Source organism: Ammospiza caudacuta, chromosome 15, assembly GCF_027887145.1.
Source record: "Ammospiza caudacuta isolate bAmmCau1 chromosome 15, bAmmCau1.pri, whole genome shotgun sequence".
Classification (NCBI taxonomy): Eukaryota; Metazoa; Chordata; class Aves; order Passeriformes; family Passerellidae; genus Ammospiza; species Ammospiza caudacuta.
The window spans coordinates 5,889,618-5,909,808 of record NC_080607.1 but is presented as its reverse complement, the minus strand read 5'-3'; the positions used below and the strand labels follow the sequence as shown (position 1 = coordinate 5,909,808).

At 46.7% G+C, this 20,191-nt stretch overlaps 2 protein-coding genes across 2 annotated transcripts in view; one reads left to right on the top strand and one right to left on the bottom strand.

Annotated features, from left to right (window-relative positions):
* The window catches only part of CEP250 (centrosomal protein 250), a 28,412-nt gene extending 16,757 nt beyond the window's left edge, over window positions 1-11,655 (bottom strand). The window contains exons 1-16 of the mRNA XM_058814980.1: window positions 11,390-11,655; window positions 11,197-11,284; window positions 10,897-10,953; window positions 10,141-10,223; window positions 9,410-9,575; window positions 7,967-8,073; window positions 6,110-6,337; window positions 5,435-5,531; window positions 4,854-4,952; window positions 3,944-4,105; window positions 3,465-3,643; window positions 2,836-3,018; window positions 2,571-2,715; window positions 2,144-2,290; window positions 1,735-1,965; window positions 257-450 (exon numbers count right to left, since the gene is read on the bottom strand). Of these exons, the coding sequence (XP_058670963.1) occupies window positions 257-450; window positions 1,735-1,965; window positions 2,144-2,290; window positions 2,571-2,715; window positions 2,836-3,018; window positions 3,465-3,643; window positions 3,944-4,105; window positions 4,854-4,952; window positions 5,435-5,531; window positions 6,110-6,337; window positions 7,967-8,073; window positions 9,410-9,575; window positions 10,141-10,223; window positions 10,897-10,953; window positions 11,197-11,284; window positions 11,390-11,655 (2,432 nt within the window). The remainder of the gene's footprint in view (window positions 1-256; window positions 451-1,734; window positions 1,966-2,143; window positions 2,291-2,570; window positions 2,716-2,835; window positions 3,019-3,464; window positions 3,644-3,943; window positions 4,106-4,853; window positions 4,953-5,434; window positions 5,532-6,109; window positions 6,338-7,966; window positions 8,074-9,409; window positions 9,576-10,140; window positions 10,224-10,896; window positions 10,954-11,196; window positions 11,285-11,389) is intronic.
* A 4,827-nt stretch (window positions 11,656-16,482) lies between these two features.
* GDF5 (growth differentiation factor 5) lies at window positions 16,483-19,827 on the top strand. The gene is made up of 2 exons (XM_058814583.1): window positions 16,483-17,116; window positions 18,661-19,827. Exons 1-2 carry the CDS (start codon window positions 16,483-16,485, stop codon window positions 19,527-19,529), a joined length of 1,503 nt encoding a protein of 500 aa, XP_058670566.1. The 3' UTR covers window positions 19,530-19,827.
* Window positions 19,828-20,191: the final 364 nt, after the last annotated feature.

The window sequence follows — 20,191 nt, the reverse complement described above, 5'->3', positions numbered from 1 at the left end:
AAATGGGTCACCTGGAAACTTGTCCAGAGAAGGCCCATCTGGGCCATTTCCAGAGCAGAGCAGGGCCTCTGAGGGACTGCCCAGGCCTTCCTTATGGCCTGCCATAGCACAGACTGCCCAGCCCAACTTGGCCTCAACAACCAAATCTACATCTGAAAAGCACAGAGGATACAATAAACCTCTGTGTAGTCTTTATCACTTTTATCATTACAGCTCTTCAGCCCTGTCCTGCCCAGGGCCTGCTCCCTGCCATTACCTGGTCTCTGCCAGCTGCTTGGAAAGGTCATGTTGGTGGCGCTCCACGGCTGCCAGTCGGCCCTCAAGGGCAGCCTTCTCCTGGCCCAGCAGCTCCTTCTCTCTGCCCACCTGCGCCAGTTCATGCCCTTGGTCAGAGGATTCCTGGCTCAGCTGCTCCAGAGCTTTGCTCAATGATTCTTGCTTCTGGGAAACCTGCAAGTGGGACAAGGTACAGCTGAAGCCCTTCCTGGGGAGCCCGTGCAGAGCCAGCCAGTGCCACCTGACAGGCAGCCAGAGGACACGGAGCAGCTGTGCTCTGGGCTCAAAGTTTCACAGCACCTGCCCCATGCAGCTCTGATAGCCTGGCCTGCCAGAAGCCTCTGGCACTGTTACCTTGGAAGTGCTGTGTCAGGCCCTGCTGCCTTACCTGGGACCAGACAGCTCCTTCCGTACAACATCCCTACTCCAAACTCCGTGTTGTCTCTCACAAACATTGCATCTTCCACAACTGCCACTTGGCTAACCAAATTGCTATCTGGATCTATTTCAGTGCTGGACATTTTCAGGAAAGTTGGGGAAAACAATTTTGCTTGCTGAATCAAGGGAAAATATACAGGATTTTCCCCTTCTAGAACAAAACCCACATCAAAGTGTAACCTCCTCACATATTCAACTCTGCAAGGAGAGGATGCTTGGCATCTCTTGTGCTGAGCAGACATTTAGTGACTGATGAATGTCTGGCTGATGTGGCCAAAGAAAAACCTCTGCTGTGCATTTGCCAAACCTACCACATTCCCCAGAACTGAGACTGTCTGACAGAGACCATCTGAAACAAATCCTTCTCTTGCAGCTATCCTGTAACACCCAATGCAAACCTCCCCTGCCACAGCTTGGGGCTGTTTCCTCTTCTCCTGTCCCTTGTTCCCTGGAAGCAGAGCCTGACCCTCACCTGGCTGCAGCTTCCTGTAACAGTGAGTTGTAGAGAGCAAGAAGGTGCTCCCTGAGCCTCCTTTCCTCCAGGCTGAGCCCCCCCAGCTCCCTCAGCTGCTCCTGGTCACACCTGTGCTCCAGACCCTTCCCCAGCTCCCTTCCCTTCTATGGACATGCTCCAACTTCATGACAAAAAGCATCAACAGAAACGTGCAGACCTGGGGTTTTTTTCAGAAAAAGGATTCAGAGCTACAGAATTTGATCCTTTTGCCACCCACTCAGATTCATGGACTACACAATTATCTCTTCACAACTTATCAAGAGCCAAAAAAGAGGCCAACAAAGACAGGTGGACTGAAAGACTCTGTACAAGCAGAGGACAACTCCGAGAACTGTGGAACAGCTCTGCAAGCCACCCCCACATTTCCAAAAAGGAGCAAGCAAAGCCTTGTGACCTCAAGCACTACCACATGTTCCCTTGACAAAACCACTGCAGAATCCACCAAGTAAAGCTTCCCTCATCCAAGCAGCCCAGTGCCCACATGGATGCACCATACTTTTGGTCACCTGATGGAATTTCTCCTGGGTTTCTGCTTTCTCCTCTCCCAGTGTCCTAAGCTCCAGCCACAGCTCCTCCTGTTGCTCCTCTGCTTCCTTCAGTAGCTGCTCTAGCCAGGCTTTCTCTGCACAGAGCTCTTTGTTTGCTCTTTCATAGAAGTTCAGCTTCTCCTGCTCACAGATCTTTGCTCTCTCCATCTCATCCACTTTAGCAGACAAAGCTTCCTTCTCTTGCTCCAGCTAGAGTCACAGAAACATAGAGGAAATAAAGTACAGGAATAATTACTATGAAAGATTGTCTCAGACACAAAAGGAACACTGCCACAGTCAGTTGGCCAGACTGTGCCAAGATAAGAAGGCTGAGAAGCAGCAGCAGCTGGAGACAAACATCTGGCACATCTCTGGCAACTCTGCTCACCTGCCACACACATTTGTTCAGCTCCACTTTGTCCAATGCAAGAGCTTCATTGATGCTGCTCATCTTTGCTGCTGCAGCCTGCAGATCAGCTCTTTCAGCATTCAGCTTGTTCTGAGCCCCTGTCAGCTCTGCCACTGACCGCTCTGCCTGGAGAGGCAAAAGAACAATGGGACAACAAGGGCAGCAAAATCCAGGACTGCAGGCAACCACTCCACCTCTCCTGGGTGTCTCTGACTTATTCCTAGGGCAGAGCTCTCAGTAAGATCATGGGGACCAATGATCCCAAAGAGCCTGTCTGGTTGGATCATCATTTTCCAAGAAGAACAACAGTGTCCCTCTCTTCTACTGCCGGAAACAGCATCTCAGGTGATCTTGGTGGCACAGCTCCCACTCCCACAAGTACTGCCTAGGAATAAGGTGTCTATACCTTCTCCAGAGCCATGGCAAACTCATCCTTCTCCTGTTCCAGCAGATCCTTCTGAAGTTGCAATTTCTCCAGTGTCTGTCTCTGGACTACCAACTCACTCTGCAGTAATGAGTGCTTTTCCTCAAGTGCAGCCAGGTCCTTCACTCTATGAGGAGGGGAAAGAAGTTTTTACAGAAAAACAGTCTATGCTACAAGAGAGGAGCAGGCACCATTTGTTCCTTCACACTGGGCCTCCTCAAGCTCCAGAAAAATCTCTAACACTCACAGGAGCTCCTGCTCACGGCGTGCTCTCTCCATCCTGTCCTGCTGCTCTGCCTTTTCTGCCTGGGCTGACTCCTCCCTCATCTGCAGCTCAGCGTTACTCTGACGCAGACATGAAGCTTCTTGCTCCCTTAATCCAAGCTGTTCCTGCAGCTCTTCCCTGGTTTTCTCAAGGTTTGCACAGTCACTGCAGAGACAAGGCTCAGTCAGAAGAAGCAAGAGGCCTGAAGAGTCAGCAATGCCATTTTCAGGACTCCAGGATCGATCTGGGGGCAGTGGGCTAAGGAAGACCTTGCTCTTTCCCTCCCAAGGAAATCCTCCAGAGGCAAAGGGAAAGGAAGGCAGGATTTTGCCTTCCTTCAGCCAGAAGCAGTGGCTGGGCAGGGGCACACAAAGAACAGAATTCAGGGAAGCAGCACAGCAAGAAGGAGTCTTCTATTCCAACATGGCTCTGCATCTCCCAGAGAGCCTTGGGAGTCTCAGTAGAGCATGAAAAACCCAGACAGGACAATGCTCGAGAGCCACACTGAGGCCTACAGATGGTGGGCAGGTGATTTCTTCACCCAGGACACCTCTGACCTCCCAAACCTGGAAGCAGATTGCCTCTGGAATGCAGGAGAAGGGGACACTCACCTTCTGAGTGTTTCTACTAAAGACTGAAGATGCTGCTGGTGGCTGCTGGACTTCCGGCATTTCTCCTCCAGTTGCTCAAGCCTTTGCTGCACCTCCCTGCACTTCTCCTCCTGATGCCTCTGCTGCTGCAGCAGGAATTTGTTTGAGTCCTGCCTAGCAGAAAGCTCTTCTCTCAGGGCCTGCAGGAACAGGCAGGGAAGGAGCACAAATGAGCAATAAGGAGCAGGGAAGGTGGCTCCAGAGAGCTGGAAGAAACAGCTAGCAGAGACAGCTCCCCTGAAGGCAAAAGCTGTGCTGAGAGGATGGGCATCAAGGAGAGAAAAGCAGCAGAACACAGAGCTGGGAAGACCAGCAAAGCAGGGCAGGAGTATGAAGGTGCAAAGAAGTGCCTGAAGTGGCTGAGCAAATGGAAAGGTGTTGAGCTGAGCAAGGCCTCAGCACTGAGCCTGTGGCCACTGGGGAAGACACAAAGCTCTCACCCGTGTTGCCCCTCGCATCCTTGCCAGTGCTTCCAGAACCAGTCCAAAGGCACGTCCTGTATCAACAGACCTTGGAGCTGAGAAGATGTGCCCAGAGTCTGCATGCTGGGAACTGCCAGTGCAGATAATGCTGACCATGCTGTCACTGTCATCTAGCACCATCTGAAAGCCCACATCCAGCTGTTAGTCTTTGCTCATTTTACTTGGTTTTCTTTGTCTTGTTCTCGTTTTCCTCCCACTTTACCCTGGCGTCATTAAAAACTCAATTTTCTCACTTCTTCAGTCCACAAAGGTTTGTCCCTGTGGCTACACATACTCCTGGGATTTCTGAATACAGCTACTCTTCACAAATGTGACGTGGCTGGAGGCTGCCTGAACAATCACTTTCTTGCAGCTGTGTAGAAGAGATGACAACTAAACCCTTCTCTATTATGAGAACTTTAGGACTAAGTTAAGGTTACCCCTGAAAGTTGTCATTCTGGGGAGATTATAATGGTCAGTGAACACTGAGGGAAGGAGCAAGTGCATCAACTGAGTCAGTGACCTTTCATAAAGATCTGAAGAACAGTCATTGCTCAAAGAGGGTGAGGGAATTGCCCAAGAAACACAGGAACACAAATGTCAAGTAGCACACTCCAAAAACACAGTCCAAGAGAGACCTTAGTGGGGTGGTGAAGCCAAAGGTACTGAAATGTCTAATGGCTCACTGAACTGTCACAGCACAGCAACTCACAAGTTAGAACAGGTTAGAACAGTCAGTAAAGAGGTCTAAAAATTTAACAGGCAATGGCAGTTAACACAGATAGTACACAACATGTATCTCTAAGCCTCAGGCCAGTCTGTTGCCTTACTCAAATACTTCAAAATCAAATTTACAGGGATGTGGTCCCTGTACCAGGTCTGTACTCACCTCAGTGATATTTTTAATGAGCTTTTGAAGGAAAAGATTCTCTTCTTTGGCACTGTTAGTCAATGAAGCTGTAAATTCTTTCTCTATCCAACTTGATTCCTGAGAACAGAATAAAGAAAGGGTGGGCACGGAAGAGCTGCTCCTATCTGCAGCATTCCCATCCTCAGTAGCAGTCACACTGCTGAGTCTCAGCCCTAGTGATTCCAGCATATTCCTGTCCACATCTATTCCATTTCTTCTCTACTAAAACTACAAGGAAGACCAAAAGCTAGTTTTTATAGACTGCTATTAAATGGTCAGTTCCAAGGAACTCTGATCCCCAGAGACCTGAAGTCACAGGCAGAAGAGCACTGGTGCCACCCCTCAGAGGAAGACACCTGAACTGTCTGCAGTTCCTCTGGCACTGCCTGCATCTGGACTGACTCCGCATCTGCTGAACACACAAGGAATATTTTGGCAAAGTGCCTGATGTTCCCATACACTGGGCATCTTTACCACTGTTTCTCCTGAGGAAGCCACACCTCTGTGTTCAGGCTGGAGAGCAAACACTGGGCTATCTCCCAGGTAAAGGTAAAACATACTAGAATCTCCACTGTGTCGTTAAGTGTTTTCATGGTCTTCTCCTTCTCCTCGTTCTGCTTCTGAGACTGTACAAGCAAGGCTGAGAGCTCCATCACCCTGAGAAGAGAAGGTCTACGTGCCATTCCAAAAGATTTGCACACCAGCACCTGTTAGAGCGCCAAGCAGCTCCCCAAAGCATAGCATAGCAAAGTTCAACCCAGGAAACACAGCAAAGGCAGCATTCATCTCTACAGGTTAATAGGCTTGGTGTTGCACAATGGCACCTCTTGCCCCAAAGGCCTCTGCACTCAGTCTTGCAAGGAACTGTGAGCACAGAGGTGCTGCAGTGCTTATGGTAGCCCTGGGCAAATTCCTCTCAATTCCTTCCCTGAGATGTAAAAGGGCTGTACAAGAAACACAACTCTCTTTATGCTGAATTCAGTTTTTCACTAAGAATCACTTAACACCAAAAAGCACTATCAGAGGCTATCTCTGTTTTTCAGTCTTGTCTTACTTGGAAGAATTTCTGTCAGGCAAATACTTTTTTCCATCCTTTCTGTTGAAGGGAAGAGTTTGACTGAGGACAGACACAGGGCTGTGCAGGGCTGTTCTAAATGTGAGCACAGCCCATTTGTGAACCCAAGAAGCTGCCACAAAAGATAATGCTGGTAATACCAAAGTTAAAACACCTTTACCTGTCCTGAAGCTCTTTCTTCTCCATGTCACACCTGACTTGTAAGGCTATCACTTCCTGAGCTGTGTGGTTTATTTTTGGTTCCACTTGCTGCTCTGCCTGATCCTTCAGGACAGGTTTACCCAGAGGGATGGACTCCCTGAGCTGCACACAGGAGTTCAGGCGAGAGCAGGTCACAAGAATAGATCCAGAAAGCCTCATCTGTTCTGCCTTCAGCTCTGACAAATCTCTGAAGAGGAACCAAGAAAGAGCCAATGTTCACTCCACCATCTTTATCAGCTGATTCACTTCTGAAGCATGCAATCATGCATGAGGAAGAGCTGGCAGGCAAGGTGATGTCTTTGCTGGGGACAAGTCATTCATCTGACACTTGGGGACCAGGACACATCTTGACACCTGAACAATGACTTTACCAGGTAGCCAAGTGTGGAGTCTGTTTTCTTCTGATATAAGAAGTAAGATATGGCACAGGCCAGAAGGCCTGAAGCACCTCTAATTACTCTTATTAACATACTGTAATTATCATTACTAGATATTAGGAATTTTACCAAGATCCCCAGCTTTTATATACTCTGCTCTTGAGTGCTCTGTTATCCCCGCTTGGACTGCTAAGAAGCTCTAGACTGTACCTATATAATAAAACATTTCAGAAAGGTGGTGTAAGAATCAGCCTGAAATGCTGTAACACAAAAGCACAAACAATACAAGGACTAAATAGCAGGTCAGGCAGACTCTACACAATAGGAAAGACTTATAATCAAGACAAATGGCTTACAGTAACCCAGAGTTTGAAAGTGCATGTTGACACCAGAAGGTACTATTATGGTTACACTATTTTTCTTGGGAGAAAAGCACTTCAGAGAGCCCAAGAACAAGAAAACAATCATAAAAAGAGGTATCAAACTAAACAAGACAAATAAAACAAATGCAGTAAGAGGGGAGAGAAACTATTCTTTCTCTCAGTAATGCTGGAAGAGGAGTAAGGGGATACAAACTGACCAGAATAAATGTATCCTGGAAATGAAAAAGGAAAAAATATACATTAATCATCTTTCTCTTAGGAGCAGTGGGAAAAGAAATTTGGTAAGATTTTTTAAAGGCAGGTTTTTACAATTTCATAAAAGGGACCACTCTATATGCTGCATGCACAGCTTTAGTGAGTCTCTTCCTAGATGTCCATGCATTTCTGTGCCTGTGTTCACATGCCCACACATCACCACAGTCATTGCCTGCTCACAGCCTCTGCTGTCCTCATGGCCCAAGCCCTTCACCTTTATCTGAAGAATGTGGTGGCTTATACAGGGGTCCCAGAACAAGAGAAGAGACGAGAATCTTGACTCCATGTAACAGAAGGCTCATTTATTATTTTATGGTATATATTATAAGAAAACTATATATTAAAACTATACTAAAAGAATAAAAGAAAGGGTTTCATCAGGAGGCTAGCAAGGAATAGAAAGGAAGGAATGATAATAAAATCTTGTGACTGACCAGAGAGTCTGAGACAGCTGGACTGTGATGGGCCATTAATTAAAAACTACCACATGAGACCAATCAAAGATGCACCTGTTGCATTCCACAGCAGCAGATAATTATTGCTTACATTTTGTTTCTGAGACCTCTCAGCTTTTCAAAGATCCTAATAAAAGGATTTTTCATAAAATATGTCTGACAGAAGACCAGCAGCCAACAACTGCTCTGAGACCAGCCCAAAGCTGAATGGCATTGCTTCTGACTGCCAAAGGAGCAATCCCACCTCTGCTGTACCTAATGCAACAACATGAAGGTTCAAAAGGCAGGACCCAAAGCAAGCAAGGCACACTTTGCTGCAGGGGATGTCACCCCAGCCCTGACTCACCGGTCCGTGGCGGTTTTCATCTCCAGGAAGAGGCGGCGCAAGGTCACCACCTGCTGCCACAGCCCCAGCAGCCGGCCGTGCTCCCCCCTCATGTAGCTGTCATAAAGCTAAACATGCAAGGACAAAGAGAAATGCCAATTCAGCCTTCCCTGTCACTGCAGCATCTCTCAGACAGGAGAGCGTGAATCACCCTCACCCAGCGCCTTTTAGTAACTACTGCACCAGGGCCATCAGGGACTGAAGAGGCACCACACAGGCCCACAGAAGGGAACACCTGCGCAGAGGAGAGCACCCACACTTCTCCCGTGGCAGTGGGTGGCAGCAGCAAGCTGATGGTGATTCACCACCTCAAAGTCACAGCAGAGGAACACAGAGAAACTCCTTCAAGGTTAGTGCCAGGTTGGCTTACAACAGGCAGTCAGTACAAGAGGTCTGTCTTGTTCCTGTGTTGGCCACTTTGAATCTGGACACACACAGACCTCTCTGGTCTCAGTTGCTCAAAACAAGGATTAAGGAACTATTAAAGAGACAAGTGTTCCTGTGACTGCCATACAGTGCCCAGCTCTATCTTCTTGACCAAGCAGTGCAGTCACAGAAGGTGGGCATCTCCCCCAGCACCCTCTGCTGACACTCCTCCCTCCCACACCCCTGTCCAGCACCAGTGCATCCTCAGCAGAGCCACAGGCTCCACACAGCAAGTTCCCCATGCCAGGAACTGTGGAAACCCAGGGCACCAGGAATATTTCCCTGTCTGCTCTGGGGTGCCCTGACCCCCAGGGGAACACTGACTTTGACCCTCATTCATGGAGAAAGTTTTCTAAACAGACAGAACAGACTAGAATCTACTAGGGTGTGAAGTAGATTGTAGAGAGTAGTGTAGGTGTATCACCTGGGTGGGAAATTTAGGTTTTAGGATTTTTAGTATGTAATGGATAGAAGGAAGATGGAGGGCACAGGGTGTCATCCTGGGTTTCTTCTTCATGCTTCTTCTTCCTTCTTCTTCTTCTTAATGGGTTTGGGTGGCACTTTGTAATTGGGTGGAAAAGTCCGCATTGTGGGCTCTTTGGGACCAGTTATTGGGTTAAAAGGGAAAATAATCTAGTTGTCAGTTCTTAATTGGATAGTTTAGCTTTAAAAGACCTTGTAACAAAATATTGTTAGCCATTTTTGCAGTGCTTTTCCAATGCACTGACCTGGTGTGGACAGCATGCAAAACTCTAGATAAGATAACAATAAACAAGAACCTGAAGACCGAAAAGATTGAGTGTGTCTCTTTTTTCCTGACACAAGACTGCTCCAGGAGGGTCTACCCCAACAGAGGAGCCCCCTGGGAGGGCACAGCCAGAGTCCCAGAAGTTGGGGAATCAGCAGCAGGTACCCAACAAGGAACAAATGGCATTCCCACTCCCATTCCCCTCTGGCACTCCCGTGGCCCATCCTCACCTCCCGTTCACTGTGCCATTCGCTCTCCTTCAGCTCCAGCTCCTCCCGGGCCCTCATCCAATCCACCGTCAGCTTCCCAACGTCTTCCTTGAGGGCAGAATTCACCTCGCTGGCTTTATCGAGGTGCTCCCGCAGGAGAGTGTTCACTTCTGCCAGATTCTCACACCTTGGAGAGAGAGAGAAACAACAATGAGGTCACTGAGCAACAGCTCTCCAGCATCCATGTGATTTTCCAGCTCCCTTAACAGTGACTTTGTTGTCTAAGAGGCAGTAAAAGCACTTTACAGGCTTAACTAAGATCTCTCTGTGATGAAAACCTCATTTGCTTCTCTGTGCTTTGAGCCTTCAATTTCCATCCATGATTTTGGTTTCCCCTTCAACCTTGATGATGGTCACAAGTAACAATTTGCCCCCTCTTCACGCTGATGGTCACTGGATGTATCACTTTTCTATAGCACTGTCCAGAGTTGTTCCCCTACTGAACCACAGAATAATTTGGGCTGGAAAGGGACCTTTCACCAGAATACACACCCCACTTCCCTACTCAAAGCAGAGCCACTCAGCACACAGCACTATTACTGCACCACAGAAAGCAGATTGTGGACCTTTCTCCTGTCAGAGCAGCTTGCCCAACCGCTTCCCTTGGGGAGACCAGGTAGCACCGACAGGTTTTCCCTCACTTCCATGAGCATCCAGGATACCAAGTATGAAGAAATGCTTCTTCCTTGTACCTGTGCTGCTCCTCTTCCACCTGAAGCAGTGCTTTCTCCAGGCTGTGGTCTGCTGTGGCTTCCCACCTGCCTGGAAGGGATCCCTTTAAGAAGAAAGGAAATGTTTAGTCAAATGATAGTGTTTCCTTTACCACTGTCAGCATCCACCATTTTCCCATCCATTTGTTTGGTATCTCAGAAGGTCATGGCTTCTTCCAGGTGTAATAGTGTTGTGACTACAGGGAGGAAGGGAAGGGTGTTAGTGTGAGTAGCTCTCCTCACTCTCCCACTGCTACGTGTCCTCGCTTCATGACTTCAAGTGCTGATTTGGACTTGAAGCCTGGGAATGCTCTCCTATTCTTCCACCCCTTGGCTTCTAGGTTTACTTTAGCTATGAAGCAGAAAGAAATGCATAGGGCCAGTTCTGTATGTTGACCACCAGACTTCCAAAAAGCTGTTTCAACTGGTTCTTTCTCCAGGACAGCTGTACCATGTAACACACAGCACAGTCCTCTCCTGAAACCCAGGACAAATGTAACTCCAATGAAGCACTCTTTCACAAAATTAAAATCCTCAACTGGGTTTTCTGGACTTGTTTTTCTGGGACTACTGACTGCAAATGGACAAAACACTGATGGGAAGATTCACAGTGTTTCTCTAAACCCTCAGACAGTAACAATCTTCTTTCTTGTAATTGGATTGTAGAGAGTTTTTATTGGTCTAGATTTGGGAACATTAGATACACCCTTTTTAGTTCACAACCTGCAGCACACTCACCCTTCCAGCTTTCACTTGCTGCTCCAACTCTCGACACCAGGTCTGGTACTGCAGTACCTGAATGGATACAGAGAATGAAGATGAGAGAAGCAGCTTGTTATAGACTCCACTCACCCCACATTAACTTTTCTCTGACTCTGTCCAAGAGTGATTCTGATACACTCCACAAGAAGTCACTGCAATATAGGGAAGTTTCACTGTAATAGGACAGAATTGGGGCGGGGTTTCTCTCAGGCACTGTCTGCCCACCTGAGACAGCGGCAGCAAGCAGAACGATGGGGCAGCTGCGGGCAGCTCTACCTGACCTACGGGCTCCGCGTACCCCGAGCCAACATCTGGCTGTTCAAGGGGGTCCTTGAAGCGACCGAAACGAGTTTTCAAACTTGCTCTGCAAGCCAACCAGCCCGACCCCTGCCCGGGACAACCCCGCTAACGGGGCCGAACAGCGGCGATGCTGCAGGCACCGAGATCAGGAGGGGCTCGGCAGCGAGACCGCGGCGGGACGGGCGCTCCCGGGGCTTCCCCGCCCCGAGCTCGGCGCCGCCCGCCCGGGGAGGCCCCGCGAGTTTCCGCCGAGTCCCCCAGGGCAGCGCGGGCGGCCCCGCTCCCCCTCCCCGCCGCCGGGCACCGCCCGCTGCTCACCTCGTCCTGCAGCTGCCGCAACAGCCCCGCCTGGCGCTGCTGCGCCTCCTCCGCGCTCCGCAGCCGCCGCCGCAGCGAGCCCGGGCTGAGCTCCCCATAGCCCGCGCTGCCCGCCATGGCCGGCCCAGCCCCGCCCGGGCCCAGCCCAGCCCGCCCCGAGGGTCCCGCCCCGCCGGCCGCGGGAGGAGCGGCTCCCCGGGGCCGGCCGGAGGCAGCGCAGGCTCCGTGAGGGGCGGCGCGGCCTGCCCGTGGCGGGCCCAGCGCGGGCCGTTGTGGGCGCTTCCGCTGCGGCAGGGAATGTAATCAGAAAATACAGTGACAGTGAACCCTCTGCGTTCCATCGGGAATTGTTCTGGGAGTTAGTTAAGTGTGGAAAACGCCAATCACTTGGTTTTAAAATTTTAAAAGTTTAATAGTAATAAAATTATTATAAAAATAGTAATACAATTAGAGTAATAATAATTTGGACAATTTGAATTAGGACAATATGAGACAATAGAGACAAAGAGTTACGGACGTCCAGGTACCTTTTCTGGGCAGAACGAGCCCGAAAAAGGACCCCCGTTAAGAGAGGATTAACCCTTAAAAACAACAGCCTGTTGCATATTCATACACCTCATACATGATGCATAAATTCCATTCAAACACAGGATTCTGTCTGGTCAGTGTCAACTTCTTCCTCTGAATCCTAACAGCGCCCTCGAGGCGGGAAGAAGTTCATTTCTTCTGATAAGAGAGCAATAAATTCTTTCTCTCTGAAAGATTTAGGTGTCCTGTGGCTGCTATTTTGCTGTGAGTCCTTTATTTAAAAAAAGTATCCTACATAGCATAGTTTCTGTTTTAACATTTTTTATAACCTAAAACTATATTTAACACACTACTTAAGAGAATTAACACAGCATTACTTTCTAACACAACACATATAATAATAATTTTAATATTTGCAAAAAGCCAATCATAAAATACATGCATTTTTCACATTAAGTTAACCCCATTGCTAAAAATATGTTTCATTTTGTATTTGGCTGCTGAATGACGCTGGCTTGTTTTCAGTCCCTGCTTTTTCCCGTGACAGTGAATGCTTCATCACTGACATTCTGTTTGTTTTTTTTTTTAAGATGAGGAATAAATGAATTGCCACCAAAATTGTCTTTGGTCAGCAAAGTAATTCGGGATCTCAGGATCTCTCTCTCAAGTCTTGAATCATTTAAATATGCTTCTATTGCAAAGATGAACAATACCTATAAAAGACAACTAATTAACATTGTATACCAAATGGAGGGACTCTGTTAGTGAATAGGCTTGAAGAAGCTTGAAACAAACCCTGAATTTCTCTAACTGGTAACAGGCAGAGGTACCAAAAATAAGAAAAAAAAATCCACTTAATTCAGAGTTGGGAAAATTAGGTACATCTGAGGAACCAAGAAACAAAAATAACACTCCCATTCAGGATATTCCGTGTTTCTATGATTCTGTGCTTTGTAGTTCACTACTGTTTGCAGATGTAGCCAAGTTTATTGATAACCAATGACAGAATTATTTCTTTGGACTTCCAACTTTTTATTTAACAGCACAACATTGTTTTAAATTATGCCACCTTCACATGGAAGTGGAAATATCATTACATTTGTTTTGCTCTGCTCCAAGACAAGCAAGTTTTAATTATAACATATGTAGGTTTTGTGCAATTCTTTCCTTCTGAAAAGTACAAAGATGTTAAGTTCCTTCCTAAATTATAAGTTCACACTTTTAAAAAGCAGTTGCCCAAGAGCTATGGTGCAGAGGTCTAAATCCTCACAGAAATAGAATGATAATTAGTTTCAATAAGCAAAACAATGCGACAGCAAGTGGCCTAATACATAGAGTTAACTCAATCTTGTAAGTCCTTTCTGGAAATTAGTGCACCTGGGAAAGGACAATGAATTTCCTGATAGATCACTCTAAAGACTTCCATGTGCAGCTTCAACTGCAACTTTGCACCAGAGAGCAAATTCTAACTCCTGGCATCACATATCCAATGGAGCTGTTCATCCCCAGGGAAGGGCAGTGTTTTCAACACTGTGAAATCTTCCTCTGGCTCCCCAGAATGATCCCTTGCTCTAGACCATGCTGGACATCCAGAAGGGCTGAGATGGAGAAGGCATCACAGCTCATGTAGGCATTATATAATGTCAGGATCTGGAGAACAGGAGGCAGGGCACTTCAGGGAGCAGGGACACAGGTGCTCCTCCCTTTTCAAATCCCACCCAGACCGTGTGAGGGAGGAGCTGCTGTCACAGAACAGGCTCAGGAGGACAGGTGGGTTACATGAACCTGACCACTCGAGGGAAGGGGCACAGAAATGTGGCTGGTGGTGAGCAGTGGGAGGCTTGGAGCACCACTGCCACTGTGCCCTGTGTATCCAGAGCCTCACCAGCAGGAGGGTTTCCAGCTACACACGGAACTCCTGCAGTGCAGTTTGAGTTTAGCCAGCTGGAATGACTCCACTATGGTGTAGGGATCATAGGAACCTCTCAGTCTGTGGGTCTTGTTCAGGGTCAGCATTCCACTCTGGAGTCTGTGGGGCTCAGTGCACTCCACAGCATCGGTGCTCCCGTGGTTCCAAGCACTGGGATGGTGTTTGCTTCAAGAGAGCCTCTTTTAAAGAGAGAGATTAGTTTGCACACCTTGTTTTGCTTGCTATTCCTTTTTCTTTCTGTCTAGCTCTGTCCAGCCCACTAAGATTTTTTCATCTCAGACACATAAATATTCTTTGAACATATCAATGATCATGCTTTAATTTGATTTACTAAGACAAGGCCCATGTAATCACACTGTCCAACCTCCTGCTCTTTCACATCCCATCTCTTAAATCATTTGTAAATCTGTTTCCAAATCTCAGCCAAGTTTGATAGCGCAAATGACCTTTTAAAGATATTAAATTCTTGCAAGCAATGTGAAAACTGGAAGCTGGATAGATTAAAAGTGGAAATTCAACATTTAGCTACTTTTCTGGCTTACTAGCAAGCTGATCAATACCTCCACGGTGCAGAACCAGACACAGCACACCACCCAGCAGAAAGGTGGGCAATATGGGAGGGATAAAGTGGCTGGGAGGGCCTTGGGATGGTGTGGAGTGACTGCTGGGGAATGGTTTCACCAGAGGTAACTCCCAGGAGAAGCTGCTTTATTTTGTAGGGAAATACAAAAAGTACAACTGACAGCAGAGGAAGGGCCATTAGATCAAAATCAGGAGGATCATGATTTGAATCTATCTTATTTGTGACATCTGTAAAATCACTGAACTCTTCTATCCTTCAGTTCCTCCATCAAAACAAGTGAAGCATTCAGAACTCCTCATGCCATGCAGGTTGTTATTTATGAAAGCAGTTCACTGCTGCTGATACTGTCAGGGTCAGACCCCTGTCAGGGTGGGTGGGCAATGCTACAGCACACACAGAACAAGCTAAAAGGTGCTGTACCTTTCCCCTTTCATCTTAACTCAGAAAGAAAAGCAATTGCAGAAGGACTGGGTTTAGCATCAGTGCAAGATGAGAGATGGGTCCCAGTAATCCCTGCTCAGTCCAGCCCAGTGCCTCCTTTCCCGAAGGCTCCTTTAGAACAACAGTTCATTTTGTGCAGGTTATCAAAGACACACTCGGCTGAAAGCTGCAGGACAGCCCGGACAGCGAGGAGCGCTGGTTTTGACCCGCAGCCTTCTTGGGGCCCCGAGGTCAGCAGCTCTTGGGCATTTTGCATCTAAAATTAAACAAAGGCTGGTGTTCAGCAGTCTCGGGAGGAATGACGGGGTTCGCCTGTCTCCAGCTCCCGCGTGGCCCTGCAGAAGGAGGAGGAGGAGGAGGAGGAGGAGGAGGAGGAGGAGGAGGAGGAGGAGGAGGAGGAGGATGGCTGCCTGCAGGGTGCACTGCTGCCCCGCCGCACCGCGCCCCGCGGGGCATCCCCTGCGGCAGGAGCTGCTGCTCCAGCTGCGCTGACACGGGGTTTTTAAAGCACAGCAATAAATAAGACAAAATACTCTGACTGCGGGCACGGCCCTGTTGAGTTTGTGTAAAATTAAATGTTACCCTCGTTAAGCGCCGGCGTTGCAGCACAGCCCTGCAGTCACAGGGGGACGGAGTGAAGGTACTGTTAGAAGTTCTCTGGAAAAAGAGCCACATGAGTTATTTCTAAATTAGTTTATGTATGTGTCCAGCGGACTGTGTGACAGCTCTCAGTTGTTGATCTTGCAGTTTGTCCTGTCTAAACGTGAAGTTCATCGAGGGCTGAGGCAGAGGTCATACTGCCACTTGAAAAGGCATCCTCTGGAGTTTTGAGCCTGTGGAGCTGTTTCACATGAGGCAGAGTATGACTCATGCTAATGAAAAGGGTAAAGAAGATTTTTTTTTAAGAAATATATCGCAGTTAAATTAGTTTAGACAGCATGACATCAGAGAGTAATTAAATAGGTTTGTTGGAATTCCGTTTCCAATTCCAGAGTTCAGGTTTGTAAAAGATTTCTGAGCACCTGCAGGCCTCTGTGTGTGAAATATTTTCACTGGAAAGGATTCAAAACTCAAAACTTTAAAAAAACCTTTTAACACAGAGGCAGCATTACGCCATTCTTCCTTCTTGGAAAAAAAAAAAAAAACCCTTGGATTTAAACAAGACTCCTTCAAGTTTTCAGTCAGTTTTACAGAAGAAAACGAGGTGGTAAACTTTCTCTTTTCAAGAACAACTTCTTTATAGCTGCTGACTGAAGTCAGGGGAGATCATATCTGAGTACATGAGCATTTCCACTATGGGACTGGATACAAGTATTGAACAACGATATCTGAAATGTTTTAATCTCAAACAAAAACCATTTTTGCTAACTTTGGTTTTTAATTTCTTTCATGTTTTCTTCTGCCAAACTGGAGGAACCTTTTCTGAGTTTTTCTTTAGTGGCATTCAGAGGAAGACCAGAGGATGAAAATCCTGCATTTTCTCACTTTACTGCTTTGGCATTTGACTTGGCTGTCTCTGGATCTAGTTCCTGGAGCGCTGAGTAATTCTGAAGCAGGCCAGGGTAATCCAGGATCTAAACTAGGTTTTTTGAAAGCAGAAGGAAAGGAGAGGAATCCCTCTGCACGGGCAGGTACATTGAGGACTGCAAGCCATGGATACAGTGCTGGGACCTCAAAGGCCAGGACTAAAAGCAGTGCTGTTCAGGCTGGAGCTCTGCTGGCCAAGAACGATGACTCAAAGAAGGTTCCCTCGAGAACAGCAGCCACGGAGGGCAAGGTAGGACATCTCCCCAGCAGAGCTTCTGGAGTAAGGACAGTCACTCCAAAGGTTCAAAATCTTAGCAGCAAGGTGGCTTTGAAAAAAACTGGGACAAGCAGTACTGACAGTGATTCTCTCAAAACCAAAAAGACTAAAGAGCCTGTAACCCAGAGGGAAGCTAAGGAAAGTTTCCGACATCCCCCGATAACGCCACATGAATACATGCTCTCTTTGTACAGGACTCTCTCAGATGCAGAAAGAAAGGGTGTTAATGGAAGTGTAAAACTGGAGGCTGGACTTGCCAATACAATAACCAGCTTTATAGACAAAGGACAAGGTAAGAAAGGAGCTTGTGTGTGAGTGAGTGTGGACAGAGAGAGATGTCTGAGTGTGCTTATAAATGCAGAGAGTATTGGAAAATAATCATGCTTTGGAAAAGTCAAAGAGCTCTTTTTAATGTAAATGAAATCACACAACTTTGCTGCAGATTTTGTCCTCCTGACTTATCTTGGAAAACTCATTTACAGGCAGAACTAGATGGTTGTGTGGCAGCCAAAGAAAACATTTAGGAAGTATTTTAGATGCATATTGTTGAAAATCAATCAGTCTTTGCGTGCTTAGGTGTTTAAAAACCTTTTGGATTTTTGTCTTATTTTTTCTTTCTAGCTAGCTGGAAACTAGCTCATGGAAACAGCTAATGTTAGATTGTAGTGTGCCTAAAAACATACAATATGCTAAGAACAGAGCTATTCTGTGAAAAAAACCCCAAAACAACCCAGTCTGGTTTGTTCAAGGTAGAATTGTGAGGAACTACACTGCAGACCCAGGGGTCATTATCCTGTGGGGGGGTGTATCTGTACTACCTTAAAACATTCAGGTAGCACCAAGGAGCCCACAGCTCAGCACAGGCTACCAAGGGTAGCAACATCCAGGACTCCAGAACCTGCAGCTCAACATTCCTGTTCCTTCCAAACATTTCTGGAAATTTGGGCTAGTGTCTGCTTTCACAGGAGAAATAACCAGCCTCCCAATGAATGATGTTCACCTCCCCACCCTGCTTTGGGAGCCCCCTCTTGCTTCCAGTGACATTTGTAAGAGTTTTGTCACGTTCTCAAGGAAGCAACACAGCTGGTGAAGGAATTGTGATGAAAGACTCACCAGGACTGGATTTGTTTGCCATCCCTTCATTAATAGCTTGGCTGCTGGGAAGGGAGGATGCACTGCTCACAAGGGCTGCCTTCAGGTTCCCAGCTTGCCCCTGGAAGGCTCTGTTAATGTCACCTCACTGGAATGAATATGGCTCAGCCATATTCTTCACCACCTGAAGCAAGTGAATGTAAAGTCAGGATAAAGAGAGGAATTTTTTTCTGTCCAATTTGAAAAATTGTGAATTATGTGGGGTTAGTTAATTAGGCAATTATCCTTATGTCTGGCAGTTCCTAGGGAGGCTGGTTTTAAAGGACTAATTTACTATTGCATCATCTAAGGGTAAATTTGCTCATGTTTGGAGCCAGCATAAGGCCTGAAGCTCTCTTTCAGTAATTTAAGTAGAATATAAATGGTAAATAGGTCCTGTGAATGCTCAGCCTTGAAAAAGTATTATTTTTCAACTGGCTAACCACAACTTTGAAGTTAGAAAATGCCCACTGGTGAAAGAAAGAAGATTTCTAGAAGGCAGACTCAGAAACTCATTTCTCTGGTGAGTCCCTGGGTTCTTCTGAGTCCCTGCATGGGGCTGATCCCTTAGACAAAAATTGCTCTTTCTGTTCAGTGGGCTAACTTCGAGGCTTATCAGAAAATCTGAGGAAAACCATTAAGAACTGAATAAGTGATATTGCTCTGTGCTTGATATACATTTTAAAATCTGTGTGCTTTTTTTAGATGAGCGAGCACCAACTATAAGAAAACAAAAATATATTTTTGACATCAGTGCATTAGAAAAAGATGGTTTGCTGGGAGCAGAGCTTCGAATATTGAGAAAAAAACCTTCTGATACCTGGAGGTCTCATTCTTCTGGAAAAACTTCCCAAGTAAAATTATTTAGTTGCTCTACAAACAGACAAGCCTCAACACTCTTGGACTCTCGGACTGTCAGCATCACCGATACACCCAAGTGGGAAGTGTTTGATATCTGGAAACTTTTCAGAAACTTTAAAAACTTGGTTAACTTGTGTTTTGAACTGGAAACTTTTGACAGGGGGAGAGCTGTTGATCTCAGGAGTGTGGGATTTAATAGAACAGGAAGACAGGTCAATGAAAAGGCTCTGTTCTTGGTGTTTGGGAGGACGAAAAAAAGAGATTTATTCTTCAATGAAATCAAAGCTAGATCCGGCCAAGATGACAAAACTGTTTATGAGTACTTATTCAACCAGAGGCGGAAGAGAAGAGCTCCTCTAGCAACACGGCAAGGCAAGAGGCCCACCAAGAATCTGAAGGCGAGGTGTAGCAGAAAAGCCCTCCACGTGAATTTTAAGGATATGGGCTGGGATGACTGGATAATTGCCCCCCTGGAGTATGAGGCGTATCATTGCGAAGGGCTCTGTGAATTCCCGCTCCGCTCCCACCTGGAGCCCACCAACCACGCGGTTATCCAGACTTTAATGAACTCCATGGACCCTGAGTCCACGCCCCCGACTTGCTGCGTCCCAACCCGGCTGAGCCCCATCAGCATCCTTTTCATTGACTCTGCAAACAATGTGGTCTACAAGCAGTACGAGGACATGGTGGTGGAGTCCTGTGGCTGCAGGTAGCAGAACAGCTGCTCACGTGAATATGTTATGAAAGGTAGTTTGACACATTGGACATAACCTCTCAAACAAGGTTAACTAGATTTCTTACCCCTAGGGTAAGTGTGTTTACAAGGATGTAGCAATAAATCCAGTGTTTCTGTGTGTCTCCATGGACATATTGCAGATGCATTTGGATGCTGTCACATAGCTGGATTTAAGGCCCTGTGCTACTGGCAACACAGGACTGACTCTAAGTGAAGTCCATGACAGAGAAGATGATACCTGGACACCTTGAGATCTCGAGCTTTTAGCCTCGAGGCAGTGGATGGAGATGATATCAGTGAGCTGTGGATATGACCTGTTTGTTCCTTGAACATTGTTCTTGAGAATGAATTTCTGTCTGATTCCCATGTGCTTTGTCCATTCATAAATGTGAGAAAAGAGTCCCAATGTTGACAAGAGTTGTTGCGTTCTGGTGTAAATAGTTGCACTGTGATATGATTTCCTTCTGATTAGCTCTTGAAACTATGCATATATAAAAAGGGATCATTAAATATAATATGTTGGCTTAGTTTTAAGTTTTACATAAAGATAGGTGATGCAGGAGGTATTTGCTTCCATGTATGTTTTCCTCCAAGCTACACATCTTTCTTAAGTATCCACCTTTCCATTATTATGTAGCA

Excerpts from the sequence above, each read along its gene's own strand:
- GDF5 (XM_058814583.1), top strand. The coding sequence starts at position 16,483 with ATGAAAATCCTGCATTTTCTCACTTTACTGCTTTGGCATTTGACTTGG. Across the intron at positions 17,117-18,660 it reads CTTTATAGACAAAGGACAAG|ATGAGCGAGCACCAACTATA; the intron begins GTAAGAAAGGAG and ends TGCTTTTTTTAG.